Raw genomic sequence first — 21416 nt, forward strand, 5'->3', positions numbered from 1 at the left:
TTCTTTCCTTAATACCTTTACCTGCTGTGTGACTGGTATTAACTCAGGATTTTAAAAATCACTATCTTGCTGTTTTGGCAATGGTTATCAACTTGACAAAAATGCAAAATGTAAAAGTGTTTTATAACAAGAAAATCCTGAGGTCATAATTATCTGCTTTTGGTATTTGTGGCCATTTTAAGCAGATTTTCAAATTTATAAAAGTCTCTCTTCTTTCAACCTTTTTATGGAACTAAGAAACAATAAGATGAAAACCCTAGGAACTGGCCTAACAAGGTGTGTCAGCTATAATTTCTGACTCTACTAGTTCTGTGTCTTCCAACTACTGTCACTATCTGGACATTCACTAGGACATTCAGTATAGTAACACATCCATGAGTGGGAAGACAGAATAGCTTAAACCCAAATCTTTCATTTTCTTATTCATTCTCATTAAAGTATCAGTACCAGGAATTCCATCAAAAACAAGCTTTGTGCAATAATGTCTGGGGAATGGCTATTTTTCCTGCTATCTATGCATGATCATTACTTTTTTTATTTTTTTTTTTTTAAATATAGTGACACCTAAAAGTCCCTCCAAGGATTTTTCCCCACATGCTAAATTCTGTACAAATGCATTTGAATATAAAGCAAGTGTGACAAAAAATGCAGAGAGGAATGGTGGATCCAATGCTAATTAGATTTACTTGCTTACAAAGGCAACAACGTGTATGACAGAATGGTCCACTTTAGAGTAAAATACCTGTATCAGCAGTTACTGTTGACTCTGTCTAGCCACAACTTCATTTTGCCAGGTCACTACAGATTACTAAGAGGAGACCTTTTTTCAGATATGGCCCCTCAGAAGAGCAAACACTTTTTATATGACAAAACTTTTCTTCGGTGCCTCCAATCCAGGCAACAGAAATACAGTTGACAGTTTCCTCTTTTCATTTGATAAGGCAGCTGCCATGAGTAGGTTACGGTGTACTTGTTATTCCTTTGCTGCAGCTACATTTCACACTCCAGCATAAACTTACCTGTTGGTTGCAAAGTGGAGCACAGAACTGTGTGCATGGAAGGTATCTCCAGAGTTATCATGAAAATGGACAGTGAAGCTCAATGTAACACCTAGTGGTAGAGCCAACATAGCCTTCTTGTTTTGTGTGTGCAAAACAGGATTTGTAGAGATTCTTAAGTAGGAAACAGGATAAACCTGCATAACATTAGTAAGAGAAGACATTAAGTAAAATTGCTTTAGTGCCTATAAGATAAATTTATTTAAAATTATTTGCAGATATAGATATATGTAGAATTCTTTATGATACCCTTCACTTTTTTAGTTTGCCTGTTATGGCAACATTGAGAGATGGACTTCATAATTTCGGTGCATATTATCTTTCATTGTATGCCTGCAATATATTTCCTGTTCTTAGAGCACTGTGAGCAAAAGCAGTGAGAAATAATGACGTGTAACAAAAGCACAAATGAGAGGTGCTGCAGTAATCCTGTAAAGAAGAACCCTAAAGCTCTACAGATACATGACAGAGCTAATAATCTGTAGATTTCTTCCCAGCGAGATCTAAAAAACAATCTTATGGATCTGCAGGTATTGGGGCATAAGGAAGGGTGTTTGAAGTTCATAAGAGCAAAGGGTAAAACCATCACTTCTGCTTCACCCTAGGCAAGAAACTGTTACAACTTAAACATGACCCCTGGGCTAATGCTATTTTGTTGAGGATGCAAAGCACCCCAGGACTGGAAGGCCATGAAAGACACCTTAGCTTCAACAACTTCCACTGGCATGCAAGATCTGTGATGTACACCTGAGAGGTACAGGACAGACGCTCACACAGGATGCTCATGGGGCACGGCGAAAACGTAGCACACTGCAATGGATTTTGTATGTTGTAGCCTGACCATGGTGTGCTCAACTGGAAGGGCTGGGCTGCAAGAAGTCTGTCAGTCATGCCCCCCCTTTCATCTGCTAAACCCTGACTAGTCAGCAGGCTGCATTTTACTGTCTCAGTGACCCCTCAAACAAGACGGAACAAGTTTGCAATCCCTCTCAGAACCTTTGAGCTGTTTAAAGAAATAAGAGTTACATTATGCAAAAAAGCAAAGATGATTTCTGCAGCAACACTTAACTGTAAGGAAACTTTTTTAAGATGATGAATTCATAAATGTTTGTGTTGTAGATATGCAAGTCCATTATTTATTAATTAAAAAGACAGCCTGCACAGCTTAACTAGGTTTACTATCAAAAGTAAAGGGATATGTATACTCACTGGTATTGCTTTTTGGAATGTAAATAATGAATGGATAAAGGAAGAAAAAAAAGGAAGTTCACAATGACATGGAATAAAAGTATTTTAAATGGCTCCCTCAAGCCTATCTGGAGCAAAGCCCCTTTTCTGACCTCAGATAACAGAGTTTTACATTTTCTCTCACAATGTACATGTCAAAACTTTAAAAAGAAAGGACAGTTTTGGCCTGAAGCAAACCTGCATCTTAGACAAATCTGAACCGGTGTCTAAAATATCAGTGTATACAGCCATCTGCCCAAAAAAGCTGATGTATCTAACAAAAGTTACATTTTCCATGACAGATTTCAAGTTTATGATCCGCAAAGGACAACTGTTAAGTCTAATATGATGAAAGCAAAATTCATTCATTCATTTTAAAAACACCTCAGCTCTCTGAAGATTCCTGCATTAATTTTATTGATACTTAGGTTGACCAGAGCTAGTGCTGAACTTACTTCCTCACAAAGTTCCCATGTACTACTTCATTCCTTACTTCCAATATTTTTAAATAACAACCTTTTTTGAGCACAGGCTGCCAAAATACCCACTCTGTTTTATGTGCTTCTGCTTTTGCAAGTACAGTTGCAGCTAAAAGACTCTCCTGAGGTCCCTCCCAACCTTAATTTTCTATGATTCTATAAACCCAAGGCCCAGGAGAGTCAGGATGGATCGATCAACAGTTAGTATAACTAACCTATTATGACTTAGGAGACCTGGGTTCATTCCCTGTTCTGCTACAGCCTTCCTGTCTGATTCTAGTCACTTAGGGCATCTATACACGTGCTCCAGTGTGGAAGGGGGGGGAGAGGGGGAAGCGGAGGCGCTTTAAATAAGAGCAGCTCTGAAAGCCACTTTAATTAAAGCACCTGCAGCGTCATGTGTAGTCAGCATCCTGCACTTCAAAATGGCCGTGGGGGCACTTTAACTAAAGCTCATTTGACGAGCTTTAGTTAAAGCACCTGCACCGCCATTTTGAAATGCAGGGATGCTTAATACATGTTATGCTAAATTAGCATGCTTCAGCATACTCATAATCAATTAATTAGCACGGATCAGAGCAGAGCTGTGTCATGTGTCTAGGTGCCCTTAGGACACAGGCACATGAATAATTTACCAAGAGGAAAATTAGGTTAGGGGTTTACAGAGTTGCTTTCCAGCTACTGTGGTCTGCAGGACCTATCATATGGATGGTTCTTACTCCATAAAAAATGAAAAAAGAAAAAATGAAAAAAACCCCCAAGAAGCTTGCCCCCTCCATGTAATTTATTTGGATACCTATACCCTATCCTATACCTTTTCAGTGACTTGGATGGACAAGTGTTGTGAAGATGGGTACATTAAAAGACTGTAAGGCACCACAATGCTACAGTACAGCAAGTCAGCTATGCATCTGTGGTAAACACATTAAATGATCATAGAAGATATTATATACCCATGCAACTAAAAGACAGTCCCCATCTCAAAGAATGCAGAATCTTGAGCTGCAGTGTTGCAGAGAAATGGACAGACAGAGGGTGCATCTCCACCATGGCAACATGCTGACCCTGGGGCCTCTGATCCAGTATCCACCGAAAAGAATGGGTGTCTTTTTATTGACAATCACAACCACTGGGTCAGGACCCAGCAGAGTTGAGTCAGGGAGAAGAGAGACACTTTACAAGGCTGTGGCAAGTTATTCCTTCTAGCTGAAACTAGTAGGGAGAACACAAGACTCAGAAATACAATTCCCTTCCTGGTATTCCTGGTAAGTACAAATATGATCTGCCCTCCTGCCTCAGGGCTTAAATCAGTCCGTTTCACAGTGGCTCTGTGTTTATATTCTATAAGCAGCTTTAAAAAACCACAATTACAATCAAATAGCCATTATCACCCAGAAGTCATGAAACAATTGATAAAACAGAATTTTGTCCATTTCTTGGACTAGCAAGATGAGGAGCTTAGAAATTAAGCCCTGTTCGCTTGTAGTCAGGTAAGCAAACATAGCTAGGAACAGATCCAAGGAAACGTCACCCCCAGCTGCATTCAGAAGATAGCAAGGAGAACAGACTAATGCTAATACTGACTTTCACACTAGTATCTCTACTTTTCTACTAGGCTAACTTTCTGGACAGAGGGATAAATACCAAACTACTCTGTGTATCTAGTTATCTAAGATAACAGGAAAATGGATGGGCCAGCAAGCCTTCACACTCGTTACTAAGAAGGTACGGTTTAAAAGAGAGGGCCAGGAAGCAAACGGAATCAATCCGTCTCCCCAGAGGAAGGGGACATCATTTGCTGGGAAGAGACAGTAAGGAAATAAAAAGGGAAATACATATATGGAAACCACCCCCAGCCTCTGCTGAGGATCACTTCATCTCCCTCATTCTGGCTTTATAGCATGCTCTGTCCCTTCCCATTACAGCAACATACTTGAGAGAAGATAATTCAAATAAGAGGCATAGGCTGGGGAGGTAAATGTGGCTTCATCTTGGAGAGGGATTGCAGAGGCCTGACAAGAGGAGCTGGTGACCTGGGCAAACTCTGTGGGAGACCAGGAGGAGAAGGAAGGAGAGGTCCTAAAAAGTCCCTGGCTGAGCTGCTGTGGCTGTGGTTGCCACGTGCTCTGCTGGCCCTGGCTGCTGCTCTTAAAGCAGTGTTAACAGCCAGGGACTGTTTTGGAGTTCCTGGCACGGGTAAGGTGTGGGGCTGCTCTTGGTGCTGGGGTGCAGATTCTGCAGGGGTGGAGGGCAATTCCAGAGTTCCTCATAACTTAGCGCCTGGCGGGGGTGCCCCTCCCTAGACATGTCACTGAGGAAGTATACAGAACAATGGTTCTCAACTGCTGCAAGCAGGTCTCAGGGGATCTGCCCGGCCCAGCCCAGCCTGGCACAGGGAGGAGCTGCCTTGATCCCCAAAGGCTGAGGCGAGTCCCGAGGAAGGGGCAGGGTTGGGAAAAGGGTCACCCCGCCACGCCCCACTGCCTCCATTTTGTGGGCAGCACTGCAGGCAAGTTCGCCAGGCCCCGCACTGCTGCTGCTGAGGTGAGTGGGGCCCCAGGGCTTCCCCACCACCAAACCCTGCCCGCTGCACCCAGGGCTGTGGAGTTGGGCAGCTGTTGTGGCACAGGTGAGCTGTGGAGTTTTTACAGCATGCTGGAGGGGCCTCAGGAAGAAAAAGGTGAGAACTCCTGATATAGAAGATGCTTGGTCTTTTAAATTACTTTGGTGTGGAAAGCAAAAGGACAGACCCATCCGCCATCAGTTCCATAACATGCTAAACTAGAAAGGTAAAATTATGGCATAACAATGGTGTGGAAGAAAGATACTTAGTCAGCCTGAGACTTAATTCCCCACTGCTAGTTCCTACTGTGGCTTTTGTGCTTTCTTTGAACCAATGACATTTCAGAGAACTTCAGCACTGCACAAATTATAAAACAATCCTGAAGATTATCTTGTTCAACTTGCTAGGACATTAGGCAGCAGCTAAGCAGTTTAATTTAAACCTGAGGATAAGCACTCTCCTGTCTGCACTCCCAGTAGACTGTATACATGTTGAATGCCACAGTGCTTGGAAACAGAACAAAGAAAATTTCTGCACCTGCGCTTGCCTCCAGTCTCCCCAGCACACACTCCTATGGGGAAAACCTGGGTACCACTTATTTGCTTTGCAGCTGACACCATGTATTCATGACTTTAGCTGACCTTATCCCTTCCCACTCCTTGAGTAATGAAGTTGATTGCAACCACTTTCAAAGAGCTTTCAGGGACAATATTTTTCCAGTTTACAAAGGCATTGTACTGGGTTTGAGAATCCCCTGCTGTAAGAAAAGGCACTTTTTATAACTGTACTACCATCTAATAGATGTGCCAACACCACGTTAAAAATACAGAGGCAATCATTAAAATGTGCATTTTATGCTTTGCAGAATTTAAGTTTAAAAGGTTCAATTAACTTTATCCCATTGGAGGTTATGCTTTTAACACAAAACTGCTTTAGTTCAGACTTTAGTGAAGAGAGAAAGAAAATGCTACCTTAACAGCAACTACAATGGTCTGGTTGATTCCAAATGGCTCTTGTGAAATTACTTCAATTGTGGATGATCCTATCAAAGATCCAGAGTTAAGAAAGCCACTCTCATCAATCTGCACAAGGGGAACTTTATCAGGACCATCCAGCACACGGTAGCTCAGGGAAGCCACTCTGTCCCTTGATAAAGCAAAAACAAAAAACCTCTTTTGAGATATAAATCTATGTTTACAGCAATATTTTATTTAAACCTGTCATAAAATAGGGCTGCTCAATGTGTTCTTCCATCATGTTTTCACTCTAAAGCTACAAAGCTCTGTGCTGTAATCTAAGAATCAAGTGTTCAAGCCTGTTCGAGAAGAAAAATCTCAACAGTGTTTGGGCATATATTAAAACCTACTTGCTGCCACTGCCCTGCAGTGTCATCATTCACTGATGTAAACTTGATTCTGAATGCTAATGGATAAGGCTATTGCATAGTTTCCACAGACGCTTTCTGTAAACAATATTCAAAGGCAGATTAGTTTGCTGGGGTCAACACTGGTATTACAGATAAAGTTAGAAACATGATTAAGTAGATCTCATTAGCTTCCTGGAAATTGTTTGTACACAAAGTTAATTTCTGGAGAAATTCTCTCCATGGTATTTACTATTAATAATAGAAAGTGAGCTCACATAAACAGTAATTAGTGGGCATTAGATGTTTTTAAATATCACTTACATACACACACTCTCTATAAAATATGAAGATCTTTTTTCTCCCCAGGAGCTCCCCATTCAGCTGAGAATACTGGATTTTCCTTCAGGGAAACCCAGCGTCAAAAAAATGTTCTACTAGCCCAGGGGCAGGCAATTATTTTGGGTGGAGGGTCGATAACCAAGTTTTGGCAAGCTGTTGAGGGGCTGCATGGGTAGCCCCGCCCCTTGACAGGTGCTCCGCCCCCTGGTTGCCATCTTGTGACTGGAAGTCTAACCCTCTAAACCCTGACCCTTGCTACCAGGAGTCCCTCCCCTGGCCATATTTTGCCCACCCCTGTACTAGCCACATTGTGGTAGGACAAATAGCAAAAGGCTTTGTTCAGCTATGGAATAAGATGTTTTGATACTACATTCCTGGATGGGGGCCTGCAATAATGCAGACAGTCTGACTTATGGGAGTTGTTCATTAAAATGAGCTGTTCTGCACTGACTGGACATTAACTTGGGTAAGGCACCCCCAAAACTGAGGGTACTGCCTTAGGACAGTGGAGTAGGCAGGGAGCCATACACAAAGCATTCTTAGCCATTTCCAGAACCAAACATACAGTACTTCCCTGTGATAAAATAGATTCCAAAAGCCAACATAATATACTTGCTCTCATATTGCTTAATGTCTTACTCTGCAAGTAATTTCATTGTCTTTATTAGTAATCCATGTTAACTGATGCAGGAGAGACATTACAGAAGGTATTATTATATCATCTTCAGAGAAGAGTCGTAATTATGGATCTTCTTGGTTTTGCCTAATATAGGATCCAAACAAATCCAATAATGTTTACAGAATCAGAATTGGATTTTATTTCATTTTTAAAAATACAGTTAAGCAGCCACTGGATGATGCAACCAATAGAGCCCTGACCATATTTTAAAGCTTCCCTCTGTTGGAGAAGGTAGTGCTGTAGACATTGTTTTTTCCAAAGATCAAAAACTCCAATGGACATCAGCTGCAGATTCTTAACATGTCTTAAAATAAAAGCTTAAATGCCTGACTCATGGATTTTCTATCCATAGCAATGTAACCACAAGAAGACTAATCCATGTTCTGACAGAACAAATGTGGAGATAAGGTGCTATTAATCATAAGATAAATCATGTAGCATAAGAATCAACAGAAAGATATTTTAAATGAAACAGAGAAAAATTATTTTAATCTACCTAGAATTATACTTTACTGCTTTAACAAATTGTTGACACAAAGTCCCAATGTGAAAAATTATCACTTACCTATTTGTTTGAAGTTTAATGAATGAATTTGGTGACATTAAGATTTGTTCTGCTTTGACATCCGGAGTAACTAGACAAAGTTTTTCAAATACCTAGAAAATAAGCCACTCATTTACTGCAATGCACAGCTAAGATAATTAACTTTTTAAATATTTCTACTTTCAAAACCAAAAGGAAACCAAAAAATAGATCAAAAGAATGTTTTTATAACTTAGTATTACTAACCGCTTTACTGAATTTAATACAAGGATTAGCAAATGGTGGCATTTTCTTAAATTATAAAGCCAAGAGAGACCAGTGAGATGACCTACTCTTAACTTCTTGCATAGCACAGGTCAGTCATAGCACTTCCATGAAAGACTGTGCGTTTGAATTGAAGACTAAAAAATGAATCTAGATTTCTGGTGATGGAAAATGAAAGCAGTGTAGTGGGAACCTTCCCACTGAATCTACAAGCACACTGTCGCATCCTTCATGTTTATGATCTCACAGTATCTCTGCGGCAACTACAGCTATTTAGTTTGAAGAGAAAAAAAAAAAAGCCCCACAGTTACTGGCTGCTGCAGCAGCGATTGGGGCCTCTGGGCGCTTGTGGCAGAGCCCCCCCATGCAGCGCGGGGGAGCAGGGATCGACCCCCCCCACCTGGCACCCACCCCATGGTGTGGGTGTGGCTTGGCTTGGCAGGGCACTGCACACTGCCTGGGAGCTGGGGCTGAGCGGTGCCAGGCTCTGGCTGACACATGGAGCTGCCCCAGCTGCCAGACAATGCATGGTGCCCCGCTGAGCCATGCTCTACCTGCACCATGGGGCAGCTGCTGTGTTGGTGCCAAGGTGGGGTGAGCAATCCCTGCTGTTCCTCTACTGTCCCACACTGTGCGTGGGGGGGGGGAGGGCTCTGCCACAAGCACCCAGAGGCCCTGATCCCTGCTGGTACAGTCAGTGAGTGTGGAGCTTTTTTTAACGCTCCGCACTCACTGGGTGCAAAAGCGGTGATCGGGGCCTCCGGGCACTTGTGGCAGAGCCCCTCTGTGCAGCACGGGGCAGTGGGGATGGTCCCCCCATGCCCTGCTTGGCACCCAGGCAGCAGCTGTCACATGGCACAGATGCAGCGTGGCAGGACTTTATGTGGCCACAGTCTCCTCTGAAGCATCCCCAGGTCTCATTGACTGTGGAAGTTGAGGGTCCTCAACATTTCTAAGGAAGTGCTTGTCACGGGGTCTCATCTTCCTTCATTAAGATGAGCAGTGGTTTGTCTAAACATAGACAAACCAAAAAGAAGAAAATGGAGGCAATTCCTCATGCGCTGACATTTGATTTAAGCTTTTTATTTCTTGTTATTTCCAGTTTTTGGCTTGAACAGCCCACATGCTAATTACTCATTCTGCAATTTTTAAAAATTCTTCCATTCAACGGATTTGCATCTCAATTCACACTGATTTACTACCTGCAAGTCCTGAGAAGCATTATTTGTACTTCCTGGTGCTTCTAACACTAAATTCTGGTTGTAAAACATTTAGCCATCTGATTTCTGAAGGTTCTAACTGTATTATTAAACACCATTGCCATAATAATAAATCAGACACTGCAACCAGGTCAGTATAATGGCTTTTTAAAAAGTGGCTGTTGTAGCTTCCTTTATTTATGTCGGGACTTTTTCATTTGATTTTAATGACACATTATTCACAAAACGCAAGGACGATGTAAAACAATGCTAATACACTATTCATATCATATGCCAAGATTTAAAATGAGAAGTGTAACTGAGGTAAGTAAAGGCAGTTTGGTTAAACTTTGCACCACTTCGTTGTTTTTATACGTTAGGAAGTTTCTGTAATATGGGGGCAATCCTACAAATTATTAATGTTTAACTTTAACATTTAACTGTAACAAGCCCTTTTGCATAAGTGAAATTGTTTACATGTTTGTAAAAGTAGGGTTCCCTTATTACAAACAGAAAAAAGGTATAAAAAACCTATTTATGAGTTGTTGATGTTGATATTCACTTGTAATATAAAAAGTGTGCTCATATATGAAATAGCAGCATTCAAGATGAAAAGCACAAAGAAAGATTTTTAAAGTGTTTCTCTAACATTGCAATGTTTAATTAGGGTAGATTTGATTTCTTAAAAAAGAAAGGCAGAACTTATAGGACAAAATAACATTTTATGAAAGATGTGTATTTAAATTGTTGGTATCATTTTCTGAAGGGTAGTCATTTCCTAGTTTAATAAACTTAGCAACTGACTCAAATTGAATATTTTTCTAATAATACATTTTGTTTACTGGATTTTGAGTTTCTCTTTGATTAACACCACATCAAACTTTCATATGGGGTTTATACAAGCACATAACAGAACTCCCTTTCCCCTGACCTTTCTATGTTGTAAAATCCACATGGCAGGGATCATTTCCCCACACTGGTTCACTGAGAGATATTAAGACCCACCACATTTCTGGACCCCAAAGAAAATGAGTTGTGGGATCTAGTAGACACAGTACAAGCATATACTGTGCTAAAAAAACACAAGTTTTCCAATCCATTTCACTAAGGACAGGCCACAACGATCATTTCTAAAGACAGCAAATTAGTTTACATTTCTATAAAAGGGAGCCAAACTTTAAAATTAAATTAGAACTATAATTAGTCCATAACGCATATTACTTGTAAATAACAACACTGCATTATTATATTTCTATGATCTAGAATGCATACTGCTGTTAACACATATTCCCAAGCAGACAATGGTGATGAAGATCTTCAAGAGATGTTGTAACCCATGCTGTCATTGTATAACACCCGTAGCACAAAATTAATCTAAATCTGAATGACACACTAGTTTAGAAAGCACCTGTCACCATAGCATGTTAAAGAGTATTCTTTTTCCTTCTAATAATACTGCAGGAAGAAAAAGTACTTTTGTCCTGCCCCATCTGAAGCGAGAATTCAACAAGTTATATACAGACACTGGCAAAGGCTAAGTCCCCTGGGTTCCACAGAAATCTCTGAAGACTAAGAAATATGTTATACCACCAATAGTAAGGTCAAGTAAAATGGATTAAGCCTGAACTGCACTGTTACATAAGGATTCTTCACCATCATGAATTGAATGCAAATCTGAAGCATTGATCAACTCTCAATATAATCCAGGGAACAAGAACATTTTACCTGAATTTGGATTTCATCTGATAGCTCCCTTTCCATGTTGTAAAACTGCCCAGCTGAAGGATCAAGGGCTTTAACAACAACTTTCAGGCCTGTCCTTCCCTTTACTTTACCATAAACATCCATAGCGAAGTTATATTTTGCTGGAAGCTGAAATGAAGCCTGAAATAAGAAAAAAAAAATGATCAAGGAAATATTTGGAGTTGGTATAAAAGACATTTCCATGCTTGACAGTGAAACTGGTTTGCTCCTTTTGAGCAAACAGAAATACCAGATGTATTTAATTTACCTCATTGTGTCTTGTCTTGATATCCAAGATGTCCCTCTTGGTGACAGACCAATGGAATGTTAACCCTGGCACAGCATTGCCAAATGAGAAAGGGGTCTGATTACTGGTGATGCCCATCACATAAACTGGCATCTGGAAATACAAAAACAGAGCTTTCCTTTAAAAACTAGTGCAACTTTGGGACAGAACTCTGAGATGCAAACAAGGACTCAATACAGAAATTAAATTCAAGATGTACACGTGAAGTGAAGTGATTTATGAATCCAGAAAGAATGCTTAACAATAAATTCATTACACTCTTAAAGTACACTCTTAAAGTAATGTCAAGTAAGGCTATGGAGAAACATACATATTACCTACTTTAAAAAGGGGAAGGGGAGCTGCTACTCTGGAACCCACATCAGCTGTTACAAACAGCTGCATCTACATACTTCTGAAAGAACAGGATTAAAACTAAAGTTTATGGTTAAAGTTGCAAGGTTATGCTATACTTGTATGCTACAAAAACACATGAAGTTAACAGTTATAATGTAACACCTTATAAGTATCACTTAATGATGATATAGTTGTTATATTTGTATTAGGGCTGTGCAAAACTTTGGTAGCTGATTTGATTCAGAAGACATTCGGCCTGATTCGGGGACCAAATCTCCAAATCTGAATTGAATTGGAAGACCAATTAAAAGCTCCAAATCGATTTGAAGCATCTGAATCAATTCAGAAAAGCTTTGGAAAAGATTCAGCCGCTTCAGAGATTCAGCAGTAGGCTAAACAGGCAGCTGACACAGCTGCCTCTAGCTGTTAAGTCTGTTGGGGTTGGGGGGAGGGAAGGTGTGTGGGAGAGGGATTGCGGCTGGCACAAGCTACCCAGCTAGGGTGCGGGGGTGCATTACTTGGGGAGGGGAGTGGGCATGGCAGTACCGGGAACCACTTGACCAGCCAGGGCAGGGGGGCAGGATGCAGGCGCGACTCACTGCAGGCAGAAGTAGGCAAGTGGTGGCAGATCATAGTCCCCACTCCCAGCGCTGCCTCACCCACATCCCGTGCCTGTCCCTGCTGGCTGCTGAGCGGCAGCAGAGCAGAGTCCCTGTTCTCAGTGCTGATGTGGGCATGGCAGTGCTGGGAGTGGGGAATCTGCATTGCCACTGTTTGCCAGCTGGTGTGGAGGGGCATGGGATGTGGGCGAACCAGTGCTGTGAGCGGTGGCTATGCCCTGCTGCTGTTTGGCCTTCTTCAACTGGAGCGAGCTGTGCCCACATCCTGCTCCATCCCCCCTGGCTGGGCAAGTGGCAACAGGGTACAGACCCTGCTCCCAGCACTGCCATGCCTGCATCCTGTGCCCCCCTGCCCCAAGTAACGCACCTCCATGTCCTGGCTGGGCAGCTCGTTCTAGCTCCAGCCCCAATCCCTCCCTCATGTCCCTTCCCTCCCCCAACCCCAACAGACTTACCAGCTGGAGGCAACTGTGTCAACTGCCTGTTAGTCTATGGCCGAATTTCTGAAGTGGCACCGCATCTTTCAGATTTGATTCGGTGGAATTGGATCGGGACAGTGATTTGAAGCTCTAAAGTGAATCACTGTCCTCTGAAGTGACCAAATCTGAAGCGAATACTTGCTGCTTTGCACAGGCCTAATTTGTATCCATCCTGTGAGACTCTCATATGTATACTCCCCAAAATTGAGACTATAAGAATATTTGAATGTAGTGGTGCCCAACCTTTTCCCACTGCAGGCCAAATAGATGGTACTCAGTCTGTCTGTGGGTTGGACATGGTTGGAGGGCCTGAGAAGGGCCAAATCCAGCTGTTGGGGGTGGGGAGGTGTGCGAGAAGGGGACCTTGGGAATTTGGCAGAGGGTAGGGGGATGGTATTACTTGCCACTGCTCCCCTGGCACCAAATTTGCCAAGCCATTGGAAGCCCTATGGGCCAGATGCTATGACTCTGCAAGCCACATCTGGCCTATGGGCTGGAGCTTGAACACTCTTGTTTTAACTATTTTGCCTAAAAATTCTCTCCCTTGTTCAGATTGGTGGCTTGCTCCAGCTCATCCCTCCCAAACACTCAGAAAACATAATTTACACACAAATATGTGGAAGGTGTAAGCACAAAGCAAGAAGAGTAATTGCCATAAATGATATAACCAGGCAATATGATGTAATTAAGAACAGATTTAAATTACAGATTCAGCAGCGTGTAGGGGGTGCACAAGGGTGCACGTGCACCCCCCCCCCCCCGCAAGAGTGCTGGTGCACTCCCTGCTTAGGCAATGGTCGGGGGGAGCGCAGGCAGGAGCACTGGTGCCCTCCCTCCAAGTGCTGCCCAAGGAGTAGGGAGTGCTGGATGTGCTGTTGGCACTTCTGGGAGTGCCACTTGTGCTTCTCGGCTGGTGTGATCAGCCATGGATCACCCCCCCGGTTGGTGAGACTGGCCACGGGGGGGGGCCCCCCTTGGTTGCTGACTGGCTGCTGGGGGGGGGGATGTGCCCCCCCAACTCAGGTGACCCCAGTCGCCCATGTACAGATTCAAAGGCATACCTGACAAAATATTAGCTGGCTAATACAGTGTACCCGCATTAACAAGTCCAAATTATATTCTTTTTATTCCTATTCCCCGTGTACTTGCTTGATTCTCCTTAGGTAATTCTCCCTTGTGACTGGAGAAACACTGTCCTAAAGAAGCAACTGTCATTACAGGCCAGGAAGGAGAAGACTAAGAAGTTTGTGTTTAAGTAAATGTTTCATTATGGTACAAACAGAGTAAGAGAGGAAAATCCTTAGAACAATGTACCACAGTTAATTTTTGCATCATCACATTCATTTAAAAAGTCATTAAAAGTAATTACAAATATGAGAGTTAAATATCTTCATAGAATATTTGTTGTACATCAGACTGATTTAGAACTTTAGTTGTTCTGTAAATGCTTACCAATTAAACTAAGATTTTCTTTCTTTGTAATTCTAATTGGCACCTTACTTTTCACAACTATTAAAAAAAATAACAAGCAAGAAAGAAGGAGAGAAACAAATTTAAGATTAGAAAAAAAAGTGTAACTCAGCTAACCTGGGTACCAGTTTTCATTCGTGTAATGGGAGCATGGACTCTAATAGCCTGAAGCTGTACTACTTCAACTTCCACTTTATCCTAAAAGGAAAAAAAAGTTCAGTAAATAGCAGACCATTGCATTAACAATGCTCTGTGAATTAGATTTTGTTTTCAATATCAGCTGTTTGACACACTGGAACAGGTATTCCAGCTGTACCTGTTACTGCTTGATGCCCCAAACTCTGCATTGCACTCGATAGAGCACTTGGCTCTCCTTGCCCAGAGGTCATTGCAAGATCAGAACCATCATAATGAATCCCTGCACTGTAGCCATTCTACCTGTCTTGAAATTGTAAGATTGAGCTTGAAGCAGCCTTGGGTAAGAGAAGGTGCAAGAAAGTAGGAAGCAACAGGCATTGACTGCTACAGCAGAAATCTTTGCTGGTGAAATGATACTATTACCCAGGTGGCTGAAATAACAGCAGAGCAGATAAAACTAAATATTTTTTTTTTTAAAAAGAAGGAAGTTATTACGCAGCTGGTAATAAATGGAACAATAAGCCAAGGGCCAACTTTTTCTTGTACCAATATGCCTCGTTGTCATGTTTGTTTTTAAAACCTGCCCCAACCAGTTGAAAAGTTTAAAAATCAAAGATTTACAAAAACAGAGATAATATGATAGGACTGTCTCATTGCAATAAGAAATGTAATTTTTTAAGATTATTTTTATGTGATCCTGATTCAAATGTAAGTGATAAAATGCAACAGGTTTCACATATACTATGCTAAAGTCCTTTATCTTGATGTTCTTCTTGATGAGGGGTGGGGTTGGAAATCAGCTAAACAAATTTGCAGAAACAACATTGAATAAAACACCTTGGAATTTTAACAGAAACACTGACACAACAAATCAAAACCAGGTTGATACAGAATGCTTGTCCATAAAAGATGCATCGAAATCCAGCTAAGTCAAAGCTCTAGCTGTAAAAAAGGATTTATACTGTTAGATTTAGAAAAAGTACTAAACAGGAGAGAAAACAAAAAAGGCCCTATACTTTACATGTATCAGTTTCTGGTGCTTAATTTAAAAGCATTAGATAAGGGCTCACTAGTGAGTGTGGAACAGTGTTTTGAATGGACTGGGTCTGGATATTTGTGTTAGATTTTGGCTTAGATAAAATACAGAATGTGTTTATCTACTGACATGTAATCTGTAGGTCATTTGTACGACAGAAAACTATGGTCAGAGTACACGATGGTTAAACTGTATGGTGATATCCACATAAACATCACCAACTAAGTAACAACAAAGTCTCTAACAAGGACTGCAGAGGTATGGTATGGCAAGACTAAGACCCTTTCTGGGCAGACCCTTTCATCAGACTAATCGTTCAAACCTCAAGATAGTAAATTCACTTATCAAGAGATTTCTCTGGATTTTGTTCAGAGCTCAACCTTTTAAGTGGAGGAAAGATGCACAACTAGAATTAATGAAGACATCATTCACTTTCACAATGAGTGCACCAAGTCACAATCTGGGAAGATAGAAATAATTTTTTTTCCTCATTCCAGTCAAACCAGTAAAACAGATACAACAGTTAACTTACTGATTTTGGGTAAGGACCACACTGCATCAACATTAATTCCTTCTGCAACCTACATAATAAAAACGTTACCTGAGAAACCACAACAACTTTCCCGGTCTCTGCATCAACAGCTTGTACCACTCCTGTTACTGTTCCATTGCCAACTGCTGCTCCTTTCACAAGGCCTGCGCTGTTCACCGACGCAATTGTTTCATCACTAACAGCAAAAATTATGTTGGATTGGGGTTGTGGGCCCCCTTCTGAAGTAATCTGTAGTTACACAGAAACCAATGATCATCAAGAGAATGCATCCATCACAGCTCTGCTTTACATTTATATGTGGCTCAGGTGCATAACAGCAAGGGAGGTAACCAAGAACCTCTTTTCCTTGCACAAACTGGTTGCAAAATACAACTACTTTCTTTGTGCAGGAAGTGAGCCATCCCCATTGTGCCATGACTTCAAGATACCTATTTTCCATGCATATTTGCATTTGGATCAGGACCGGTATACAGGGAGCTAGAGAGAGGAAAGCAGGCCATACACACACGGACATACAATCAGGTTCACCCCATCCCAGGGAATGTCCCTCTCTATTTCCCCTAGCTCATGTGGCTCTGTCTGTACCTTTCTGATATACCTTTCCCACAAATCTCTATTTTATATAGGTGATAGATTTATGGGACACTATTAAATCATCCTGGAGATACAGCATTCATTTGACCAAAATAAACATGGAATCCTTGCTACAATAGACTAAAAACAAGGTGACAGTCAAGTGTGAAGATGTCCTGGGGCAGTGGTCACCAACTTGGGGACTACAATCGACCAGTCAATCCCAGAGCCTCTTTAGGTCAATCCTGAGCAGTGGGGACAGCTGGGCATGTGCACATGCACACACCTGCTGCCCCCAGCCCCAGCAGGTCAATCTGTGGGGGAGAGAAGGGATGGGGGCCAGATTGAGGCCCCCCCAGTGAGAGACTGACCTGAGGCTCATCCAGGAGCAGGAAAAGGTAAATAGGGCCCCAGCCCCATTGGGGAGGAATGGAACCCCAGGGGGGCTCCTTCAGGGGCACAGGAGACTCCCTCCCCATCTCTGCAGTGGTGGAGGTGGCACAGGCGACTGCTGCTGCACCTTGAGCCCGGCTGTAGCTGGCCATGTGTGGCGCAGCTCAGCAAGGGGGACTCATGTGGCAGTGATTCCCGGCCTGGTTGGGTCTGGGACTCTCCGCCGCCCAGGGAGAGTCTGCCTCCCCCCGCCCCCCCCGTGCTCTGGGATGAAGCGGCTGCTGCTGTGACTGGAACATGGTGGGGAGGGGACATGGGCCTCTGGAGCACAGGTACAGGGGGCCACAGACCCCGAGGCCTCCACTGGGGGAGGCCCTCCCATGTGCCCCTGGGTGGCAGTCCCAGACCTGGCTGGGCCAGGGCCCAATGCCACATTCCTTTGGCTGCTGGGTGGGCGTGACTCAGCCCAGTGGCAGCAGAAAACTGGGGTAGGGTCGAGGCCCGGTCTGGTGTGGGACTCTCTGCCACCCAGGAGCAAGTTGGGGGGACATCCTGCTGCTGGGCACAGCCCAGAGTAGGCCTGGGGGCTCCAGGCCTCCCACTCTGGGCACAGCAGCCAGCCTGCAGCAGCAGCCGCCTTGTCTTGGAACACAGGGGGGCAGGGCATGGGTCTCCAGAGCACAGGTGGGGGGGCATGGGCCTGAGGCCTCTGCTGGGCTGTGTGCAGTGGCAGAACGTCCCCCACATGCCCCTGGGTGGACTGTCCCAAACCAAGCTGGGCTGAGAACAGGGGTGGGTGAATCTATAGTCTAGGCAGGCATGCCTTGGAAGAGAGATACCTGGGAACAGGAGTGGGTGAGCCTATAGCCCAGAGGAGGGCAGAGTGCAGGGGCCAGAGGGCCCAAGCTCAAAAAGGGCAGAGCATCAGCAAGGCCAGAGAGCCTCAAGGTCCATAGCCTCGGGAAGGACGGTTGTCAGCAGGGCCTGGGAGCCCAAAGGTCTCACTGGCCCACGAGCAGGGCCAGGGCCTAGGGAGGGGCTGAAGGCCATGTAGGGTCGGAGCCAGAGACTGGAAGGGTCAGAGGAGCCCAGAAGTCTCACCTGGCTGATAAAACAGGGCCAGGGCCTATAGAGAGGGGCCATAGACTGGGGGGTCACAGCCAGAGACTGAGGGGGCCAAGGAGCCCATAACCCAGAAGAAGCAAGTACTGGGGCTGAGCCTGTAGCCCAGGAAAGGCATGTCACCTGTGAGGCATAGGAGCAGGTACTGGGGAGGATGCAGCCTGTGTAACTGGCTCCAAGGCAATGACCATGGACACCTGTGGTACTAAGAGCTTGGGAAGACTTGGACAACCTCACTTTCCTTAAAAGTCAATAACATCAAGACATGGCAGGCAAGAGAAAGGGCATGTCCAAGAACTGTCAAAAATAGCAAGGGCTGAGTGGCCATTATGGGGCATCACAACCATCTCTGGGACAAGCAATTGCTACAGATACCAAGCTGAATACCAGTCCCTGAAAAAAATAATGCAACACCAAAAAAAATCAAGATAGTTAGCACTTTTCCAATAATTTGCTGAAGTGATTTTGCAGAAAAAAAAACTATAAATGGAAATAAATCTAAATACCTCACCTGAATCATTGCTCCTATGATCAGGGTAATTTTTCTTGGTAGTAATCTAAATGGAGGAAAGACCTAGAGAAATAGGAATATAAATATTTTTGTTTTCACTATTTGATTTACATCAATTATGCCTCTAGAAAATACCAAAACCTCCAGCTAACTTTGCAAAGAAATGCTAAACTAACATTCTGTTGCAGTAGACCAACATTTGGACAACTTTTGAATATAAAAAAGTTGTATGTAGAGATTTCACAGGAGAAAAATACAGATCATCTCAGCAAATCAACATATTCATACATCAGCACCACTGTTGGCTGTTGTAAGCATTTTTGATAAAGTTCAATTATAAATGAAATTATTTACTTCAATCTGTTGCAGAGCAGAGTTGATTCTTTGTCCATTTTTATCAGTGACTGTCGCCATAAGACTGGTTTGACCAATGGCTACACCATGAACTAGGAAAGCAGCAGTGTAGTCATCAACAGCTTCATTGATTGGGCTGGAGCAAAGAAAATACATTGTATTAGAGAGAGGTCATCAGATAAATTACATTAATAAGGAGACCAGTAAGCGAATTAGTGCTTAAGGGCCCTGAGATCACTACATAATATTTTGCTTAGAACTTTCACCTCAAGGAGTTTTAAGCAATAAAATTCTAAGCAAAATATTATGTAGTGATCTCTCTGTTCAATACTGAACAGCATGAAGAGTGAATTCTCACAGCCTGAAGCAGAATATTAAAGATGAAACACAGTATCACTGAATATGTGTTATAATCATCACTAAAGCCTCACCACTAACCCACAGTACAGAAGATTTTTGTTTCCATTTTAACCCTTCTGCATTTTCAGGCTGGAAAACAGTAGGGCTGTGCAAAGTTTTGGTAGCTGATTTGATTCAGAGGAGATATGGCCCAATTCAGGGACTCAATCTCCAAATCTGAATCAAATTGGGAGACCAAGTAAAAACTCCAAATCGATTTGGAAAAAGCTTCTGAAAAGCTTCGGATGATTTAGAGATTAGGCCATAGACTAAAGAGGCAGCTGATAGCTGCCTCCAGCTGGTAAGTCTGCTGGGAATAGGGGGAGGGAAGGGGTGTGGGGGAAGAAGAGATTGGGGCTGCGGCTGGGACAAGCTGCCCAGCCAGGGTGAGGGGTGCGTTACTTGGGGGGGGAGGGGGACACGGACAAAAGGGGTGGGGATACAGGTACAGCAGTGCTGGAAGCTTGAGCTCTGTCCTGCTGCCACTTGCCCAGCCAGGGGAAGGGAGGTCAGGATGCAGGTACAGCTCACTCCAGGTGGAAAGGGGCAAGTGGGAGCAGGACATGGCCTCTGCTCCCAGTGCTGCCGCGCCCATATCCCATGTTCCCCACATCGGCTGGCAAGCGGTAGCAGGGCAGAGCTCCCACTCCCAGCACTGATGTGGATGTGGTAGTGCTGGGAGCGGGGGACATGCCCCGCTGCCGTCTGGAGCGAGCCGCGCCTACATCGTGTGTGTGCCCCCCACCGCACCAGCTAGGCAAGTGGCAGCAGGGCAGAGCCTCCACAGTTCCCCCCGCTGGGACAGAGGCAGGCACACTCAGAGGAGCCATGGGAGAGGCCCCCAAGGCTGCCCTTCTTGGCTCCATTACTTGCCCAGCCCAGCCTTAAAAAAAAGAAAAGAAAAAAAAAGCCCTGCACTCACTAGCTCTGGCGGCACTTGTGGCAGAGCCCACCCACACAGCATGGGGCAGCGGGGGGCAGGGAGGGATCACCTCCCCCACCTGGCACCCACACAGTACCTGCCCTGTGGCACAGGTGCAACGTAGCTCAGTAGGGTGCTGTGCGCTGTCTGGGAGCTGAGGCAGCTCCACCTGCCAGTTGGAGTCCAGCAGTGCTCAGCCTCAGCAGCCCCAGCTACCAGACAGCACGTGGTGCCCTGCTGAGCCATGCTGCACCCACGCCATGGGGCAGCTGCTGCATGGGTGCCAGGCAGAGGGGGCGATCCCTGCCCCACACTGCACAGGGGACTCTGCCACAAGCCCCCAGAGGCCCCAGTAGCTGCTTCCAGAGCTGATGAGTGCAGGGCTTTTTTCTTTCTTTCTTTTAAAGTGTGGGAATGCTGGGGATGGCTGGGGCAGACACTGGGGGTGGTGCTGGGTTGGGGGGAGGAGATAGGGGAGTGGAGGCTGTGCATGAGGTCTCTGCCACATGGCCCCAGAGCCCCCACAGACACTGCTACTGCCAGTGAGTACATTTTTGGGTTTGTGGTTTTTTTTATTCCTGCACTGCTGGGGCTAGGTGGGGGGGCGTATTGGGGTGTGTGGGGAGATCAGGTGGGGGTGCGATTGGGGTGCAGTGGCTGTGGGGGGGGGGGGAGAGAGAGGGGAGGCTCTGCCAGGAGGCCCCAGAGCCCCCACAGCCCCTGCTACAGTCTGTGAATGCAG

General features: G+C 44.2%; 1 protein-coding gene across 1 annotated transcript in view; it reads right to left on the reverse strand.

The window, feature by feature from the left end:
• The window catches only part of NUP210 (nucleoporin 210), a 111704-nt gene that overhangs the window by 16006 nt on the left and 74282 nt on the right, over positions 1 to 21416 (reverse strand). The window contains exons 23-31 of the mRNA XM_090022078.1: positions 19354 to 19489; positions 19000 to 19062; positions 16449 to 16628; positions 14791 to 14871; positions 11730 to 11861; positions 11444 to 11602; positions 8277 to 8368; positions 6299 to 6473; positions 1020 to 1195 (exon numbers count right to left, since the gene is read on the reverse strand). Coding sequence (XP_089878204.1) covers positions 1020 to 1195; positions 6299 to 6473; positions 8277 to 8368; positions 11444 to 11602; positions 11730 to 11861; positions 14791 to 14871; positions 16449 to 16628; positions 19000 to 19062; positions 19354 to 19489 — 1194 coding nt within the window. The remainder of the gene's footprint in view (positions 1 to 1019; positions 1196 to 6298; positions 6474 to 8276; positions 8369 to 11443; positions 11603 to 11729; positions 11862 to 14790; positions 14872 to 16448; positions 16629 to 18999; positions 19063 to 19353; positions 19490 to 21416) is intronic.

Source organism: Crocodylus siamensis, chromosome 11 (assembly GCF_052110815.1).
Source record: "Crocodylus siamensis isolate JL-2025a chromosome 11, ASM5211081v1, whole genome shotgun sequence".
NCBI lineage: Eukaryota > Metazoa > Chordata > Crocodylia > Crocodylidae > Crocodylus > Crocodylus siamensis.